The sequence below is a fragment of the Talpa europaea genome (assembly GCF_964194135.1).
Source record: "Talpa europaea genome assembly, chromosome: 8".
NCBI classification, from domain to species: Eukaryota; Metazoa; Chordata; class Mammalia; order Eulipotyphla; family Talpidae; genus Talpa; species Talpa europaea.
In genome coordinates, this window is record NC_140075.1 from 25,783,406 (window position 1) to 25,801,562 (window position 18,157).

An 18,157-nucleotide genomic window follows, 5' to 3' on the forward strand; every position below is an offset into this window, starting at 1 on the left:
AGAGGTCTGCTTCGCCATGTGGGCATCTCCGCAGACAGCCGGGATTGAACCTGTGCTGCAGAGGCTGCGGACAGTTTCACAGTGCTGCACTCAACCTGCTGCGCCACCGGGAGGCCCAATGTTCTACCCAGTTTAATTCCTGCCTTTCACAACCATGTTTTTGTACTCTCCCTCTGCACATTCTAGATCCAACTCAAGACTTGATGCTTTCCAAACACTTCCTATGCTTTCTTACTAATGTGATTATCACATCAGATGTTCTCCCATATTGGAACTATTCTTGTCATTAGCCCTTTATAATTTTTTTCCTTTCCTTAGTATTCTCTAAAAATAGCAAATTAAAAGACCTTTTCGGAAAATGCTCCCAATAATAACACACACACACATATTCAATATGTATATGTACATGTGTATACATAAATATTTGTATGTATATATAAATATATAATAGATAAATATATACACAGCATAGGTAATGAGATCTTCAGCTTAACAAAGAAAAAGACAACTTGTCACTTTTCATTAAAAACAATGCCTTCATTAAAAACTGAAGGCAATGGACAAAAGACAGGCGCCTCCCTGGTGGCTTAGGGGTTAAGTCTCAGCGCTGTCACCACTAAAGCCTGAGTTCAGTCCCTGGCAAGGGAGCTACCCACATGGCACAGCAGACCTGTCCTGACCCGCCCACCACTCCCCTCAGCAGTGTATTTCAGTCAGTCTGCCTGTTCTGTTCCCCGCTCTGTCTCTGGTGAATCCTCTCTCCCCCCACATCTCTGGCCTACACCCCAGTTCTCCTATACAAAAAGAAAATATGTGTATATACAAAGGACAAATAAAAGATATAAATTGCCAACTAGGTAAATAGAATTAGCTATGTAACTTGATCAAACCTTCCTCAGGACTATCATTTAGTATAACTGAGTTCTGTTTAAGGTCTGCCCTTCACTAATCAAACTATATGTCTTGTAAAGGGCACCTTCCCATAAAGACAGACACCCTGCGTCTGTCATGCTATTTACCCATGGAGCTGTGCCTACCTACAGGGGACACTTCCCCTAATTCATGCAAATGTGCCATGTAGATTAACAAGACTTTGACTTTTCTGTATTAAAAGTCCTAAGGATATACAGATATTCTTCCTAGGAATTTTTATTCTAAGGAATAAGGACACAGATCACTATTTTTTTTTATTTTATAGAAAATAATTTGTAATAGCAAAATGTTTGGTAGGTATCCAAAGATAGTGACTAGGGTCCAATGAATTATGCTTCAGTCATAAAATGGAGTCATAAACTGCCATGGAAAGTGTATAGGGGAAGTTTAGTGGCACTGGAAGTACTCTCAGTCTGCTTTGAAATTACACATGTGTGTTTCCAAATGATGTGTATTCATTCCCAGTTGTGTAAAAACACACAAAAACCTGGAACGATACATATTAAAGTTGGTCAAACATTTCGGGTGGTGGAATTGTAGGGGATATTTGCTTTTTACTTTCTTTCAATTACTAAGCATAGTGAACATGTGTCACTTTGTTAAAGCAGAAAAAAGCTAATAACCAGTTCTATGGCCCTTCTTCAATGAAGTCATTGCTTACTTCCTCATCTTTTATCTTGAAACCCAGGCAACTTCATTTGAACCTCTCATAATACATCTTATCCTGCCTTCTACATAGATATCAGTGAGCAATTACCCCTTCTCTAGCATTGCATCTTGAGACCCTGAACTCACTGTTGAATCTTTCTTAGTGTCTATAGCATAGGTGCCTGATAAATACTTGCTGAATTGAATATACTATAAATGTCCACAGGAGTGCACTAAGCTGTCTCCAAAGAACTAGGTGTGAGAGATGGGAGCTATTTTCTGGGAGAGCAGGCCAAGCCATATATACATATCTGAAGTTCTTATAGCAGGTCCCAGGAGGCAAAAGAATGATCCTGAAGAATCTTGAGAGGTAATGTTTCTAACCTGAAGTTGGCACGTGCAGTTTTACCTCATAACATCTGCCTCACCCAAGTCAGATGCATAGTATTAAGAAAGCAAAAAGTCGGGCCTCCTCTGGTGATGCAGTGGTTGAGTGCTGGGCTGTGAAGCTGCCCGCAACCTCTGCAGCGCTGGTTCGATCCCCAGCCACCGGCGAGGGTCCCACATAGCACGCAGACCTCTCCTGCCGCTCCCGCTGCTGCCCTCAGCAGTGTATTTCATCAGTCTGCCTGTTCTGTTCCCCGTTCCAGCTCTGGTGAATTCTCTCACCCTCCCGTGCTTCTGACTGTACCCAGTGCTTGTATAAATCAATCAATCAATCTTAAAAAAAAAAAAAGAAAGAAAGCTAAAAGTCGCCCCTGAAATGAGACTCTTATTGAAGACAGTTGAGTGGAAATGACTTCCCAAAGTGAAATCTTACAGTAAGAGTAGTTTCAAGCATGGGATGACCCAGTCTAGGAAAAACAAGAAGTCAACATTTGTGTGGTGCTCATTGTGCAAAATGCATTTCATTCAATGAGAGTGTAGAATTATGTAATTTATTAGACTCTTCCATCCCTCCAGGAGCATAAGTGATGATTTTTGTGGTTAGTGGTGGTGAGCAGTTAGCTGAAGAAAGGAGACTTCTGCTCCAAGCACCCTTTTACTCATGCCAAGTCTAGGTCTGTGAAGCCTAACAAAGTCCATCTAGAGCCATGTCTATTGAACTCTAATTGAGCAGCTTTCACAAGAGTTTCTGCCAGTCTGCTTTGCTCAGCAACATTTCCTCTTTTTTCTAAGCTTCTGAAAAAATGAAGCCAGTACTGAACCTGATACAAAGTTTTGGAAAATAGAGATACCATATTTGCGTGTCCCAGCACACATTACCATGAGTCTGGGGGCAAACATCTTAAATGTTATTCCATCATGATGCTCAGACTGCAGTGCTGCTTCTGTTTTTGTAGTAGCACAAGAAGTATAGGAAGATTAAAAAAATCTAAGTACATTGATTGTGCAAAATGGTGTTCTGATAATGAGGAAAGCCACTTTCCTCCAACTGAAGTGGTAATGCTAAAGGTTTTAAAGGAAGGGGAAGGGTCCAGGTAGTTCTTGAAACCACAAGAAAATATAAGTTTGGTGTCTCCTATGAAAGGTAAAAACTTCCCAGGCTTTCTTGAATGGTGTCAACCGACCCAAACCAAAGTTTATTGATATGCCAGGTGTGGTTTACCCTACCAAGCACACAACGCAGTTTCTGCCTTCAACTGATAGTCCAGTGGGGCAGACGTATACGCCAACATGACAATTTTAAATGTTGTATTGGTAAGTGCTGTGATAATGGGGCTTTTGGAAATACCCTAGTCCTGTAGGTTAGAGGAAATCTTTAAGGAAATACTGTTTTGAGGGTTGAGGGGTGTATAGGAACAAGGAGGTTTGAGGAAGTACTGGGGCAGATTTGGAAAGAGACAATCAGGTAGACAAAAGCCTAGAGGCAAGAGATTGCATTATCATCTTATGAAAGTCAGGTCGGGCGGGGGAGAACTTGGAGATGGGGAAAGGTAGAAAAAAGTCTGGAGAGATAGACAGAGGCCAGATCATAAAGTGCCTTGTAAAGCAATTTTAGAGTTTGGAATTAGTCCTAATAGCAATAGGAAAGATGGAATGTGAAGGCAACCTGGCAAAGTAGCCTGTGCAGAGAGAGTGATCACTGAAGACTGCCTGAGATATGCAATACACAAAGCTTATATTAAACAACTCAGGGAGTGAGCAAGCTAGACTGAAAAAGATTGGACACTTAGCTTAGCTTTCAGTGTGCCTGAAGTTTTTGTCCCTCAAGATGTTTCTCAGCTTAGATCCTCTCTTAGATACAGTTGTGGAGGATGTCAAAAACTGTGCCGAACCATGCCCTCAGGAAATAGTCCCTAAAATAAGGCAAGAGCTAAACAATATTTGAAAATTTTTACAAATTTAAGAAGAATTTGATATCTCTTTGTGTGTATATACACACACAAACACGCACGCACACATACACACACACTCTTAAACTTCAGAGGAAAGTGGTTTAAGGTGTTTTAAGGCATACGGGGCAGTGGTTATTTCTTCCCCTGTAATGTCTTCTTATCCAGCACCTTCCAGTTCACACCTATTGACATACCCTTAAGATGAGTTATCTAATTGCTACCAGGCGAAACAAAGAGGGACTTTGGATTTAAGTGCTTTCATGTGTTCCAACCCTCCCTCCAAGGGAGTGAAGTGTCCAGGATCAGGACGTACCTGACAATCTTCTCTTTGATTCATGAAGCAAAATACAACCTAGCCCAGGACTAAAATGACGCTGTGAATGACACAAAAGCCCTTCAAAGTAAACAGTCCAAATTTGGAAATAGTGGGGAACATTGCTGTGATTCTTATTTGAGCATCCAATGCAAGTCAACTGACAGTGACTGTTGGGAAGTAAAATGTACTTTTGTTTACCATGTCTTTCAGGAGGCAGGAACTGAAAAGAGTGTTTTCCCCCTGCCTGAACCACAGGATTTCTTTCTGGCCTCCCAAGTCAAGTTTGAAGACCTCATAAAAGATTTGCGAAAACTGAAGAGGCAACTGGAAGGTAACAGGAACTGTTCTGTTATGATGATAGCTAAGTGTTTTGTTTTTTTTTAATTAATTTAAGGGGATTATTTCTGTCTCGCTTATGGAATGGAATTGGTGTAGAGTTCAGTAGGAGTCTACACCGCAGCCCTCACGAAGCCTGTCGGGCTTCCACAGCCTTCTCCACAAGCATTTACCGTCTACCTCTCATAGCCCCATCTTGTTATAGACACATTTTCCAACATATAATAATGACTTGAATGATAACAGCAACCCCTTTATGAATGCTTACAGTGGTCTCATAATAAGCAGGAACTAAGCTTATAGAAGTTATACTCACACAACCAGTACGAGGCAAAAGTGCTGAGCTCTGATCAAGTCTATCTGATTAGAATTCATGCAATGTCTAAGCTCGTTTACTATGCTGCCATGTATATAATTTATCACTTGAAAACACACACACACATCCTTATGTAGCTGGCATCCGCAGGAGGGGCTAATCACAATGACAAGCCCCATATTATAATTTACATTTTAGTTTAATTTACAGTTTTAATTATTCAAAACAAAATGCTGGAAAGCCCTTTTTGGCTTTTTTGAAAGGTGAAAATATGCCTCTCTGGGACTGGAATTTTCCTTTGGCATTTCTGGAGTCTTGTGTTTTCACTTGGAGACATCTCCTTGTCCAGGAATATAAATACTTGCCTTAGAGCTTGTATAAGTCCAATTGAAGAGCTCCATGGAGGATTTAGGGAGCATGTTAATGTGGAAATGGAGGCTGCAGTGCCAGAAGGAGAGCTTGAGGAAGTGAAGAGCTCGAACCAGGAATATTTTTACACTAAGACATAAAATAAACATTTTAAAAATGTTTATTGTGAAACAGAGCTCAGAAACCTAAGTCTTAGACAGAGAACAACTTGGAAATGAAAGTCAAGTGGGAAAGATGTGTCCCTGGTGGTAAGGAGAGCCACTTATTCTTACTTTGGGCATAAACCTTGCTTAAATAAGCATAGTGGTTACAAGTGAATATTTTTACCTTGTAAATTATTTTAAAAGGAACATGTGGGGTTTCTCTTTCCCGTTGATGTGGTTGAGAGTATAAATTCCACCTGATAGACACTTCATTCAGGGAGATGATATATGAACTTGTGCTAGTTCCTTCCCATCTCCAAACACTGACAGTTTCATCTTTGAGATGAGGAGCTTGACACCTACTGTAACAAAGCAGAGTAAGCGATCACGTAGCAGTGCTTTCTGTCCCTCTCTGACGGTAGAATTGGGGCCCAGGCCAGTACTGAGGGTGGCTGCAGATGAGCAGTAACACAGGGCCCGTGTTGGTTTACTCCGAGGCCCTCCCTGAATGCCCACACCTTCCTCACCCCTGTAAGCCCCTTGGCTACCCTCCTCTTGTAGTCTTATGAGCAGAAACCTGATCTGTGCGAGATTTTCCCTCTTCTGCCTGCACCCTGGCTGAGCTTCCTCCCCTTGACATTCCAGTGTGTTCAGTGATGAATAGCAAAGGGATGAAGAGATTGGATAGGCAGGGGTCCCACCCCTTCCGTGCCCCACTTTGATACAACTTATTTTCACTGGGGAGATCCTACATGTTGTTCCAGGTCTCTCAGTACTCAGCTGACAGCCCATTTTAAGGTAATACAAGGAGTTCTGAAGCTGGAGGAGTTGCCTTATGAAGGAAAGCTGAAAGGTGCCTCAATTATTTTTCTCCGTTGTGTTGGACTTCACCAAAAGATGTGAAGCCCCAAACAGGGGAATGAGGAAACCATGACTCCCCCACACACATCGAATATTTAAACAAAAATGCCCTGCTAATCTTTAGAGATGCCAGTGTTTTTAACACATGAAAGGTACCTAGTAAATATTTAAAGAAAATACAGACTGTTGGTTCTCTAATGAATTTCTTTTTCTTCTAAATACCATCTGGCAAGATGGCCAGGGTCGTGGCGGTCCGTTTCATCTCAGGCCCCATTCAGGTTTCACCTCCTTTTCCATAAGGCCTTGGTGTGAGCCTAGATTGAATGTTTAATTGAAGAGGACATAATTTTCACACATACAGCAAAGATTTGATGAGGCTTTGAGGTTTATTGTAGCCATTAAAATGTCCTGGCTGCTGGCAAAACCCCAGAAAATGTCTAAAGCTAAACCAGATGTGATTAGCAAATTTCAAGAAGTCTCAGAATTTACTTCTCCAGCCAGTCTCAGCCCTTTAGGAGAAAACTGTTTTGAAGAGCATGAACCACACCTTAACCATAGGATGTGAATAAAACAGTAGTTGTTGCTTGTTCAGATGCCACTGACATAAGTAAAGGTTGTCAGTAAGCATTTTTCATAGAGACAAGAATTTTGAGTAGTGTTTCTATGCAGGCAGACATAGCAAGGAATTGGTCGTATCCATTGTGAGTTACCACTTGATTATTATCTATCAGGTGCTTTACATATATTGTCTCTTAATCCTTTCTGTGACCCCATGTGCAGATATTATTAGCAATGTCTCTAAGATGGGGAGACTAAGGTTCATTGTGCTCTACTCATTTGCCAGATTGCCTCACAGGTGATAACCTGGCCACATTTTGAAAGTAGATATGACTTTAAGGCAGGTATTCATGACATCCTGCCTCTGACCAGAAGTCTCCATCTCTGATCAGAGAGCAGAACAAAAAGAGATGTTTTCAAGGCCTACAGCTTCACAATGTTACAAATGACAGCTTTGAATAAGTCTGCAGGATTGCACACACACAGTCTTAGACCCACATATGTAGACCCTGAGGTCAAGGAGAGACACGGAGGAAGATGTGGGTTATTTAACAACTAATGGCTATAAAGGCTAAGAACTCAGCCTTTGAAATCAGATGTCCTCTCTCTACTGGCTTGATGAGAGCAAGACCTGTCAGGTAACATAACCATGAAAAGTAATCATTTTATTACCTGTATGCACGTCCCTTCATAAGGAAAGTTTCGATAAAGCTCATTAGCAGAACATGCATTTTATTGGAAAGTGCATGATTTGTAGAATCAGTCCTGTGTTGAGGGGCCACTGTTTGTGAAGAATCTAATTCCCAGAGCACTTGGGCCCTCTCTTCGACTTGTGTGTTTTGGTGCCAGAGAACATAGTCCTTATTTTATTTACTGTTCTGTACCTCTTAATCAGACCATAATTTTGATTTCCCTGATATATTGTCTGCTGGCAAGAACTGTATGTTTTCTTACCAACCTATGTGTGGCAGACAGAATAATAGCCCCCAAAGATGTCCAAACCCTATCCCTGTGATCTGTGACTATGTTACCTTATATGGAAAGAAGGGACTTTGCCCACATTGTGGCAGGGAGATTATTCTGGGCTACTGCTACCCAGGTGGGACCAATCAAATGATTCTTCAAAATGAATCTTTAAAAGCTGAGGTCCTTCCTTGTCTATAGTCAGTGGAAGTAGTTGAGTAGAGTCATCAGGATAAGGCAGCATTGCTGGCTTGGCAGATGGAAGAAGTGACCAATCAGCCAAGGGATATGAGAGACCTCTAAAACTGGGAAAGACTTAGGGGGGGGCGGTGCAGATTCTCTGTAGTGCCTCCAGAGGGGAATAGCCTTGTCCACCTCTAGATTTCCACCCGCTGAGCCCCTTGTCTGACTTCTGTCACACAGAACTGAAAGGTAACGTATTCATGTTTGTTTTCAGCACCCTTATGTGGTGGTGATTTGTAATAGTGTGATAGGAAGATGACATACCATGCAGCATGTCCTCCTGATCATGCCAGTTCATACACACAAGGCCATACATGCAGGATTTCCCACATTGTGGCCCTCACCAGGATAGTGTGCATTGTGAATCAATGCTCTCTGAAGACATGTAGCATCAGATAGAGCTAAAATTGTGCTACAGTGACATCACAGGGACCAGGGCACAGGGCTCTGGGAAGCCCTCCAGTGCAAACAACAAAGGTTTAACCCTTTTAAAGCAGCTCTTCCAACTTAAAACATAAAACATGAAGCATTCGATTTTTCTCTTTCACTGAATACTTAGTAATACATTGCAGAATGTGCATTCTGTAAAGAAGGGATGTTGATAATACTCTCAAAAGTTTTCATATAAATAACACAGTTGTCGGTTACATTGTCTTTACTGGGTGACCTTAATAGGAGGAGTGACGATGAGCAATTCCGGCCTCTGTCCTTTGATACTGCCCCTAAGGCTCCCTGGCTACACTATCCTCACCGAGTTTGTTATCCATGTAAACAAAAGAGTGGCTCAAATCCTCTCAGATGTCTTGATGCCTGAAAGCCAAAATGACTAACATTAGTGTTGCTCAGAATTAGTGTATCACTGTCCCCAAATCCATGTTTGTTTGACACGAGCCTGTGATCATGTTTTGTTATGAAGAACTCATTCTGCCTGTGAAAGCAGAAAAGCTAGATGAATCTTTGTGTTGGAAAATGAGACTGGAACTCTTGAGATAGGTGTTGTGAAGTCAGCGTATTCTGAAAGGTTTAAGAATAAAAATAAATTGCCCTCATTAGCTAGTATCCCCAATTATTAAGGGCAGGCTATTTAATCAACTAGCTGTATATAAAATGATGCATCATTAACCTTGTTATTACACAGTGTAATTAGTGGTTAATCCTCAATGTGAGACAGTCAGGCTTGTTTGAAAATCTCAGCTGACAGTGTGTGTGTATGTGTGTGTAAATAGCTCTGATGATGTCCCTTTCTCTTCATATTTAAGACTATGTCATAAAATATTTGGGAGTGCACTTACACAGTTTTAGAAGGGCAAGAGTCCCTGTTGATGTCTTTGATATCTGTCATTACTCTATAAATGTTTATCCTAAAATGTGAGCTCTTTTTAAGCTTTCTCTCACTCAGAAGCTGTATGAAATGCATAGTTTAGGCATCCAATAAATATTCCTTTTATTTATTTTTTGTGATTTTTAAAAAAAATATTTTATTTTATATAATTCTTACATCATTTTTCATTTTTGCACAATGTATGCATTTTCATTTTGGTTATATTTCCCATACAATTGCACCCCCCCCCCCTTATTTTGACGCTAGTCCTTCCTCTCCCTGCCCCTCCCCCCCAGTGTTCCTTTTATTTATTTTTTTATTTTTATATTCCCCATACAATTGCAACCCCCTTATTTTGACCCCAATCCCTCCCCTCCCCGCCCCCCACCCTCCATAGAGTGTCTCTGGTTCATAGTTTTTTGTTGATTTTGATTTTCACTTTCTTATAGTTATTCATTTTCCTAGTCCCTTATTTAAGTTTTCTAGATTCCTGCTTTGAGTGAGACCATCCGGTATTTTTCTTTTTCTTTCTGGCTTATTTCACTGAGCATGATCCCTTCCAGTGCCATCCATGTTGCTGCAAATTGCATGTGTTTATCTTTTTTGAATGCTTTTTTGAATAAGTGTACATATACACTTATTCCATGGTGTATATGTACCACATCTTCTTGATCCAGTCATCTATTTTTGGGCATTTGGGCTGTTTCCAAAGCTTAGCTATTGTAAACAGTGCTGCTATAAACATAGGGGTGCAGGTGCTCTTTGGAATGGATGTTTCTGTGTCCTTTGGGTAAATACCTAGGAGTGGAATTGCTGGATCATATGGAAGCTCTATGTTTAGTAGGTCCAGAAATCTCCACACAGCTCTCCATAGTGGTTGGACCAGTTTGCACTCCCACCAGCAGTGCAGGAGAGTTCCTTTTTCTCCACATCCTCGCCAACATTTGTTGTTGCTAGTTTTTTTAATATGTGCCATTCTCACTGGTGTAAGAGGGTATCTCATGGTAGTTTTGATTTGCATTTCCCTGATTACAAGTGATGTTGCACATATTTTCATATGCCTGTTGGCCATTTGCATTTCCTCTTCAAAGTTTCTTTTTAGCTCTTCTGCCCATTTTTTGACAGGATTATTTTCTTTGTTGTTGTTGAGTCTCATCAGCTCTTTGCAGATTTTTGTGGCCAGTGTTCCTTTTAAAGGTGAATAGTAGTCACATCTCCATACTAACTTCACACTGAAGTACATCTGTCTCATCGTCACCCTTTTTCAATCCATTGGCCTTCTCTTAAAGGTGTCAGTAATTAACCCAGAACCGTCCAGAGGAACTTCTGTTTCATACAACATTAGTACCTGCCCATCTACATCAATACCTGAATTACAGTAGAATAAAAGTTTACATACACATAAAAGTAACAATTCATGAGAGGGTTGTTGTTTGTTTTTCAAGGTTTTAATAGATTTTCTAAACTACCATCAACTGTCTACCAGATGAAGAGAGCAGATTGAATTCCTTCAATTAGTTCAAGCCCCCCCCCCCAAATTAACACTCATGTTATCAAGAGGCATATCGCCAATATCAATATAATCCACCAAAAGAGCAGAAATTAAATAAAGAGTGTGTATATATAAAAACAGGAAATGAGGACATTTTGTACATGATCATTTCCATGGCTCTGTGCAGAGATTGGTGTGGCAACAGTTTAACTATTCGGATGTGCATATGAAATGTTTCCCGTTCAATCTAGGTCAAAAACCCTAAGTTATAGTCAATTTTCAATTATAACTAGGTAGATTAGTGAGGTTGATGACTAGCCATAGTTTTTAAACTGTCGATATATTATTTTACCATTAACCACCATGAGTCAGCTATACCATTTACATGTTGGAATCAATCCCTTTCTGTTTGAAACTGCATAGTGAGCAATAGTCTACCTATTGTTTCTCGTGCAAAGCAGAAACAACCCCCACCTATGCTATTCAGCTTATTTAATTTAATGAACCAATTGTGTCTGGGGAAAATATATTGATGAGATATTGTTAGTGAGGTGCTGAAGGAGAGACCTCTGAGGAGGGATTTGAGGCTGAGCCTTGATGACTTCAGGAAGGGGAACTCCCTGCAGGAGAGTTGGTGACCCAGTGATAGAAGGATGGCTGGAGGGCTACTTGGAACTTGGACTTCATCTTGCCCTTGATCGCTTCTGTTATTTTCAGTTTTGTTTTGGGATTATGAGTGGTGTCCTTCCCTCTTCCTACCTCTGCAACTAAGAATGCTAATAATTAATCTAATGGATATTCAAATATTTATCATGGGGGAGAGAAAAAGGACTCTCTCCCTGCTGCACTGCCCTGTTCCTTAATACAAGTTTGCCTCTCCGCCGTCCTCTTTGAGCCTGGCTTTCTGACAGCCTTGTTGGCTCTTGCTGGCTCAGGAATCAATGTATCCGTATACCACTTAGATGAAAGTATGGCCTTTGGTTGACTAAATCAGTCAGTATTATTGAGCCTAACGTAGATTGCAAGAAAAGTGATTGCCTATTGATGTTATATTAGCAAGCAAAGATATGATGTAAAGAAGGTCTGTAATGACTATTCCTTGAATTTGCAAAAGACACAATCTGGGTCTACTCAGCAGTAGGGGTAAGGGGCTACAATGGACCTTTCTGCTCACCCCCCAGTGCATGAAATTTAGGGGTACCTTTAGGGTTCTTGGATTTAGTAAATAAAACACAGGAGGCCTAGTTAAATTTGAATTTCAGATAAACAAGAATTTTTTTGGGCATAAACGTATCTCAATATCACACAAGACACATGGATTCAAATTTAACGTGGTGTCCTGTCTTTTATCTGACATGTCTGTAGAGAATTTAAGGCAATAATCAAACCAACTAAAAGTTGGTTCACTTTTTATTGTTGTTATATGCTGACAATTCTAACCAATCTCAGTGATAAAATCCTCTTCCCTGCAAGAGTGGACAGTGAACCCAGGTACAGTTAATATGTTCAAGGGTGTGGTATGCATCCTTTCCACCATCACTATTGCTAGTAGTTACCATTGATGGGTACTTACTAAGTCCCAGAAAATTTGCTTACGTCATTTCTGCTTCTTAAAAATAGTTCAAAATAAGTATTACAACTCTTGAACAGTAAGGAATTTGAAATAACTTTGCTAATAATGACAAAGCTGAAACTGGAAACAAGATTATCTGATTGCACAGTTTATATTCTTTCCACTATCCCACATTTTATTGTTTTATAGCCTGCAGGTGCACTCCTGAAGCACTAACCATACAATCTAAAATGATCAAGCTTGAAAAATAAGCCCAACTAAGATTTCCACTTCATCTTCTTTATTTTTTTTAAAAAATACATTTTTATCAAAGTACAAATGACACATAACATTGTATGTTTCATATGCACAACATCAATAATACAGTATTTGTATATATTACAAACTGGTCACTACATGAGGTCTAGTTAACATCTGTCACCATACATAGATACATTTCTTTTTATTTATTAATTTTTTTCTTACATTGTTTTAGTTCCCATAGTTCTCCCACCACCATAGCACCTATAAACCATCACCATATTTCTCTTTGCTCTTCTTTCCCCTGGTTCCCCACCCCCCTCCCCATACCCTCATTTGCTGTATTGTATGTCTCAGATTTATGGTCAGCTTGCTAGTTTTGACTTTTTCTTGACCTTTTGTTTGGTTTCTCTATATTCCATATATAAGTGAGACCACCCCTATTTATTATTCTTCTTCTGACTTATTGCAGCTAACATAATCCCTTCCAACTCTACTTCATTTTCTTAAAGAAACTACAGATATTCATTGGACTGAATTGAGACTTCTTGTCTCTGCCTATGACCACTCAACTCATCTACCCATTGTAATTGCTATCTTCTTATTTCTTCTCTGTCAGTCTCTTGCTTTCTCTCTCCCTGTCTCCCTCTTACAGTTACCTAGCCTAATGCTTTGACCCAGGAGATAAGCAAACTAGTCTGACATGACTAGCCAGACAAATAGCACAATACTGAAAGCTCATCAATAAGCACCCTGTATGCTTTTGATTTTTGTTATCTCTACCATTTGTGGAAATAACACTCAATGGGATTCTCACATAGATGAGAAGAAACCTTCTAAGTCCTGTCAAGTCACAGCAGAGCAGACTTTTGCTCCTGTGCTTGGGACCTGTCCTGACTCTGTAGCATAAATGACTTCTACTGCCTAGCATTATCAAGTGGCTTTCTTTCCATGATAGGATAAGTGTTTCCTGAAAGAGAGAGAAAGAGAAATGCTAGATCTCATTGTGAAAACAAAAAGAGAAAAGCCAGACCTTATATTGTGAAAGTGAATATTTTCTTTAATTACTCACTTGAGCATGATCCATTAGCAGTGTGACTATTAATAAGGGGGTGAAAGACTTAGGAAAATTTTTGGAAGACTTCTGAGAAAAGATGGTAAGTTGAACATTCATGTAGGATTGAATACTCATGGACTTCAGTTGCTCTTGATAATTACTTAAACAATAACAGAGTTCTTTTAAAAGGCATAAACTCAGGAGCACAGATGTGAGAGTGAAAACAACCACCACAAAATTTCTGAAGCTCGAAAAGTAGGTGGATATGTGGTAAATATGGCAAATGAGAAAGCTGAATAATCCAGGAGGGGAGAAAGGTATGAAGGAATCCAATTTTTACCACAAGATTCATGCGCACCACAAATTCATACATATTCATATATAAGGAAACATTCCTACTTATTGATCAATAAATCAATGAAACCATTCAAGAACATTTCCAAAAATGATAGACACAAGTTTCTAATTTCACGAGGCCTAAGGAGATTGCAGCACATGGAACAAAATAGATCTCTATCATTGTTAGAATAATTGTTAGAACATTTTAGAATATTCAGGACAAAAAAAATAATTGTGTGCACTTTAGGAGGAAAGGGTGGGGCAGTGTGATATACAAATAAATTACAGAGAATCAGGAAGCAATATGGCTTCAGACTTTTCAACAGTAGCACTAGAAGCTAGAAATGAATTAGAAGTTGGAAGGAATAAATTTTCCTAATTGAGAATCTTACATTCACCACATTATGAGAGCAAAATAAAGACATTTCAAGCAAGTAAGTTTTCAAAAAAGTTATTGGTCCGTTCAACTGTCTTCAGAATGCGTCTAGAAAATGTGCTTTAGTGTGAAGTAGAAAGACAAAGGTGACAGGAAATTAAAAAAAAATCCATAGAGGAAGAGGATTTAAGGACTACTCCAGGATAGATAGAGAATCCAGGATGGCTGCCAGGCATAGTGAGCAAGCATTCCAGATTAGATAAGGCTAAAATATCAGGAGAAGATTCTTAAGGACTATCCAGTTAGTGTGTCTGATGTAACTGAGTGTATTGACAAGAGGTTTAGTGTTAATGACATAGAATATACAGCATATTAGGGGAAAAAAATCATTATGAGGGTACAGGGATATTGGGACTAGTGCATAGGAAAGGTAAATCAATCAGAATTTGCAAAGATTCACTGGGGGTTGGTTTTACAAAATCATAATGATGTCGGGCCTCCCTGGTGGTACAAGGGATTAAGATGCAACCTATGAAGCTATCTGCAGCCACTGAAGCACAAGTTCGATCCCCAGCTAGGGAGCTACACACATGGCGCGGCAGACCTCTCCTGTCTCGCCTGCTGCTCCCCTCAGCAGTGTGTTTCACTCAGTCTGCCTGTTCTGCTTCCCAATCTGTTTCTGGTGAATCCTCTCACCCCCCCACGCCTCTGGCCTATACCCCAGTTCTCGTATGCATGCATGCATGCATGCATGCATAAATAAATAAATAAATAAATAAATAAATCTTTAAAAAAAAATCCTAATGCTGTCAACACTGAATACCAGTCTAAACAAGTCACAGTAGTGCTCTATTAGAAGGACGGGTGTGAATGGGGTAAAAGGGGACACCATGTATAGCAGGTGTTGGGGTACCGAAGGGAGCTATAGCTATATCACTTATATTACATAAAAAGTTTTTTTTCCTTTTTTTAAATTAATGTTTTATTTTATATAATTCTTACATCATTTTTCATTTTTGCACAATGTATGCATTTTCATTTTGGTTATATTCCCCATACAATTCCCACCCCCCTTATTTTGACCCTAGTCCTTCCTCTCCCCTTCCATTCCCCGCCCTCCGTGAGGTGTCTCTGGTTTATAGTTGCTTGTTGATTTTGATTTTTATTTTGTATTAATTAGTCTTTTTCCTGCTCCCTTATTTAAGTTTTCTAAATTTCTGCTATGAGTGAGACCATCCAGTATTTTTCTTTTTCTTTCTGGCTTATTTCGCTGCGCATGATCCCTTCCAGCACCATCCATGTTGCTGAAAACTGCATGTGTTTATCTTTTTTGAATGCTGAGTAATATTCCATGGTTTATATGTACCACATCCTCTTGATCCAGTCATCTATTTTTGGGCATTTGGGTTGTTTCCAAAGCTTAGCTATTGTAAACAGTGCTGCTATAAACATAGGGGTGCAGGTGCTCTTTGGAATTGATGTTTCTGTGTCCTTTGAGTAAATACCTAGGAGTGGAATTGCTGGATCATATGGAAGCTCTATGTTTAGTAGGTCCAGAAATCTCCACACAGCTCTCCGTAGTGGTTGGACCAGTTTGTACTCCCACCAGCAGTCAGGAGAGTTCCTTTTTCTCCACATCCTCGCCGACATTTGTTGTTGCTAGTTTTTTTAATATGTGCCATTCTCACTAGTATCTCATGGTAGTTTTGATTTGCATTTCCCTGATTACATCACTTATATTACATAAAAAGTTGAAAAGTACAGATAGAAGCTCATTAGAGATATACAATTGAGTGCAGAAATAACCAGAGAAAATTAGGAAGACTTGGGTGAAAGCAGAATGGAGGTTGGAAACTGCTATTCACAGAGAGCATAAAGTGCATTCATTCTTTAGCTCCATGGCTGTATTACTTTGATAAAAGCAAAAAAATAAAACACAAAAGTTTAAGTGGTGCTTTAGTTCAATTTCAGTTGCAAAGGCTGGTATGTTGGGAGTAGTATCAGTCTGGGACCATATAAGCCATGTATCTCTCAAAACCCCTTAGCCTCTGTGAGCTTCAGCTGGAAAAATGGAACTGGCTTTCTTTCTCTTCCCTGCCCCTCTCCAAGGGACACTGGAAGAGTCAGATGAGCAGATGGATGAGCAAGTATGTAGAAAGGCATAGGAGGTGTTATTTAAACACATTCAGAAGCCATGCAGGGTGTAGTCTGCTCAATGCATGTTGATGTGTTCTAAAAATGAGGAGGGGGGTGTGTAATTGAGCCTTAAGACAAGTCTGGCTAATTTATCACCTCTTAGGAAATTCCAGAAGATATGACTTGAATGATTATTGACCGTGCCTAATTCATTAGCCCATTCCCCCTTTGCAACCCATTTGTCGGCAGCAGTAGTTAGCTGAGTCTGAACTCTGGTACGATATTGGATACATTAGCCAGAGTCCTGACCGTGTTACCATGGTGTTAAAAATATTTAGTTTTGCAAGCAACATTTTAGAAATAATAAAATAAAAACTTTGATATGATTTATTTTTGTAAAATGATTTCAACAAAACAGACATAAGGAACTAGGGGTAAGTATTTCAGAAAGCCAGTGGGTGTAAAATGTTGATCAGCATGGTGACTTTTGATGCAAAGCATTCAATTAAGGGCAGCATGGTGGGTAAAGGTCACATATTTCCCAAATGGAATGCCTTCAAAGACAAGTTGTACAGAAAGGAGAGAGGATACGGAAACTGAAACCTGATTCATCTATTTAATTAATGGAAGAAGTTTGTGTTTTCCTTTGAAGCCACGATTGTGACATCTCTAGGTGGGAAGGATGAGTTATGCTGCTCTAGTTTCCTCCTCTTAATTTCCTACCCCTTTATTTACAAATCAACAGATCTTGTGGAATTTGTCTTGTTTTCCTTTACAAGAAACATGGAATACTGAAATAAATGCTGTTCTCTTGGAATAATCTGAGTTAGTCCTGAATTCAAATCCTTGCTTTATAAGCCACATCCCTGCTGTTGGCTTGGTCATCTCATCCCTCCACATCTCAGAATCCTTGTATAGAAAGGAGGAATCACTACGTGCCTCAAGGATCCTTTGAGAGAATTAATCAGGATTCCATGAAGGAAATACTTTGCAAACTATCAGCAAAATGTTTAATACTTATTATTTATTCCCTTTAGACACTCACATCTGTTATCCAGCCCATCACCAAGTCCTGCTGACACTCCCTTTACAACCTGTCTTAAAGCAGATAACTGCTGTCCACATTTACATGAAAATCACCCTCTCCTCTCTCAATAGATTTCTGATAGTTTCCCTACCTCCATTCTTGCCCTCCCTTTATTCCAGATAGGCCACAACACTTTGCTGCTGTATATTCATTACTCTTGGAATCAAATTCAGCCTCAAAACCTGTAGCCACACCTTATAAGCATCTACATTATTTGACCATTTCTACCTTTCCTAACTCATCGCAACCATCTCCTCCCTCCTACACATTAAACTCTAGCTCATGGGCCTTCTTGTGTTCCAACCCAAGGAGCTTATTCCTGCCTTAGGACCTTTGAAGCAGTGTGAACACTCTGCTTGGAATGTCTTTCTTCTAGATTTTTCCATGTCTTGAGTCATCTCTGAGTACCCAGACTCCTGCCACCAGTTTGGACGATCATTGTCTATTACACTCTCTAATTTTGGTATTGCCGTCACTTTTCATTTATTTGTAATTTTTCACTCCCCCCCCC

The 18,157-nt window shown here is 39.8% G+C and overlaps 1 protein-coding gene across 3 annotated transcripts in view; it reads left to right on the forward strand.

The window, feature by feature from the left end:
- The window catches only part of FMN1 (formin 1), a gene marked incomplete at both ends in the record, with an annotated part of 376,429 nt that overhangs the window by 247,230 nt on the left and 111,042 nt on the right, over nucleotides 1–18,157 (forward strand). For all 3 annotated transcript variants that reach the window (XM_084239702.1, XM_084239703.1, XM_084239704.1), the window contains one exon: nucleotides 4,447–4,567. In XM_084239702.1, coding sequence (XP_084095828.1) covers nucleotides 4,447–4,567 — 121 coding nt within the window. The remainder of the gene's footprint in view (nucleotides 1–4,446; nucleotides 4,568–18,157) is intronic.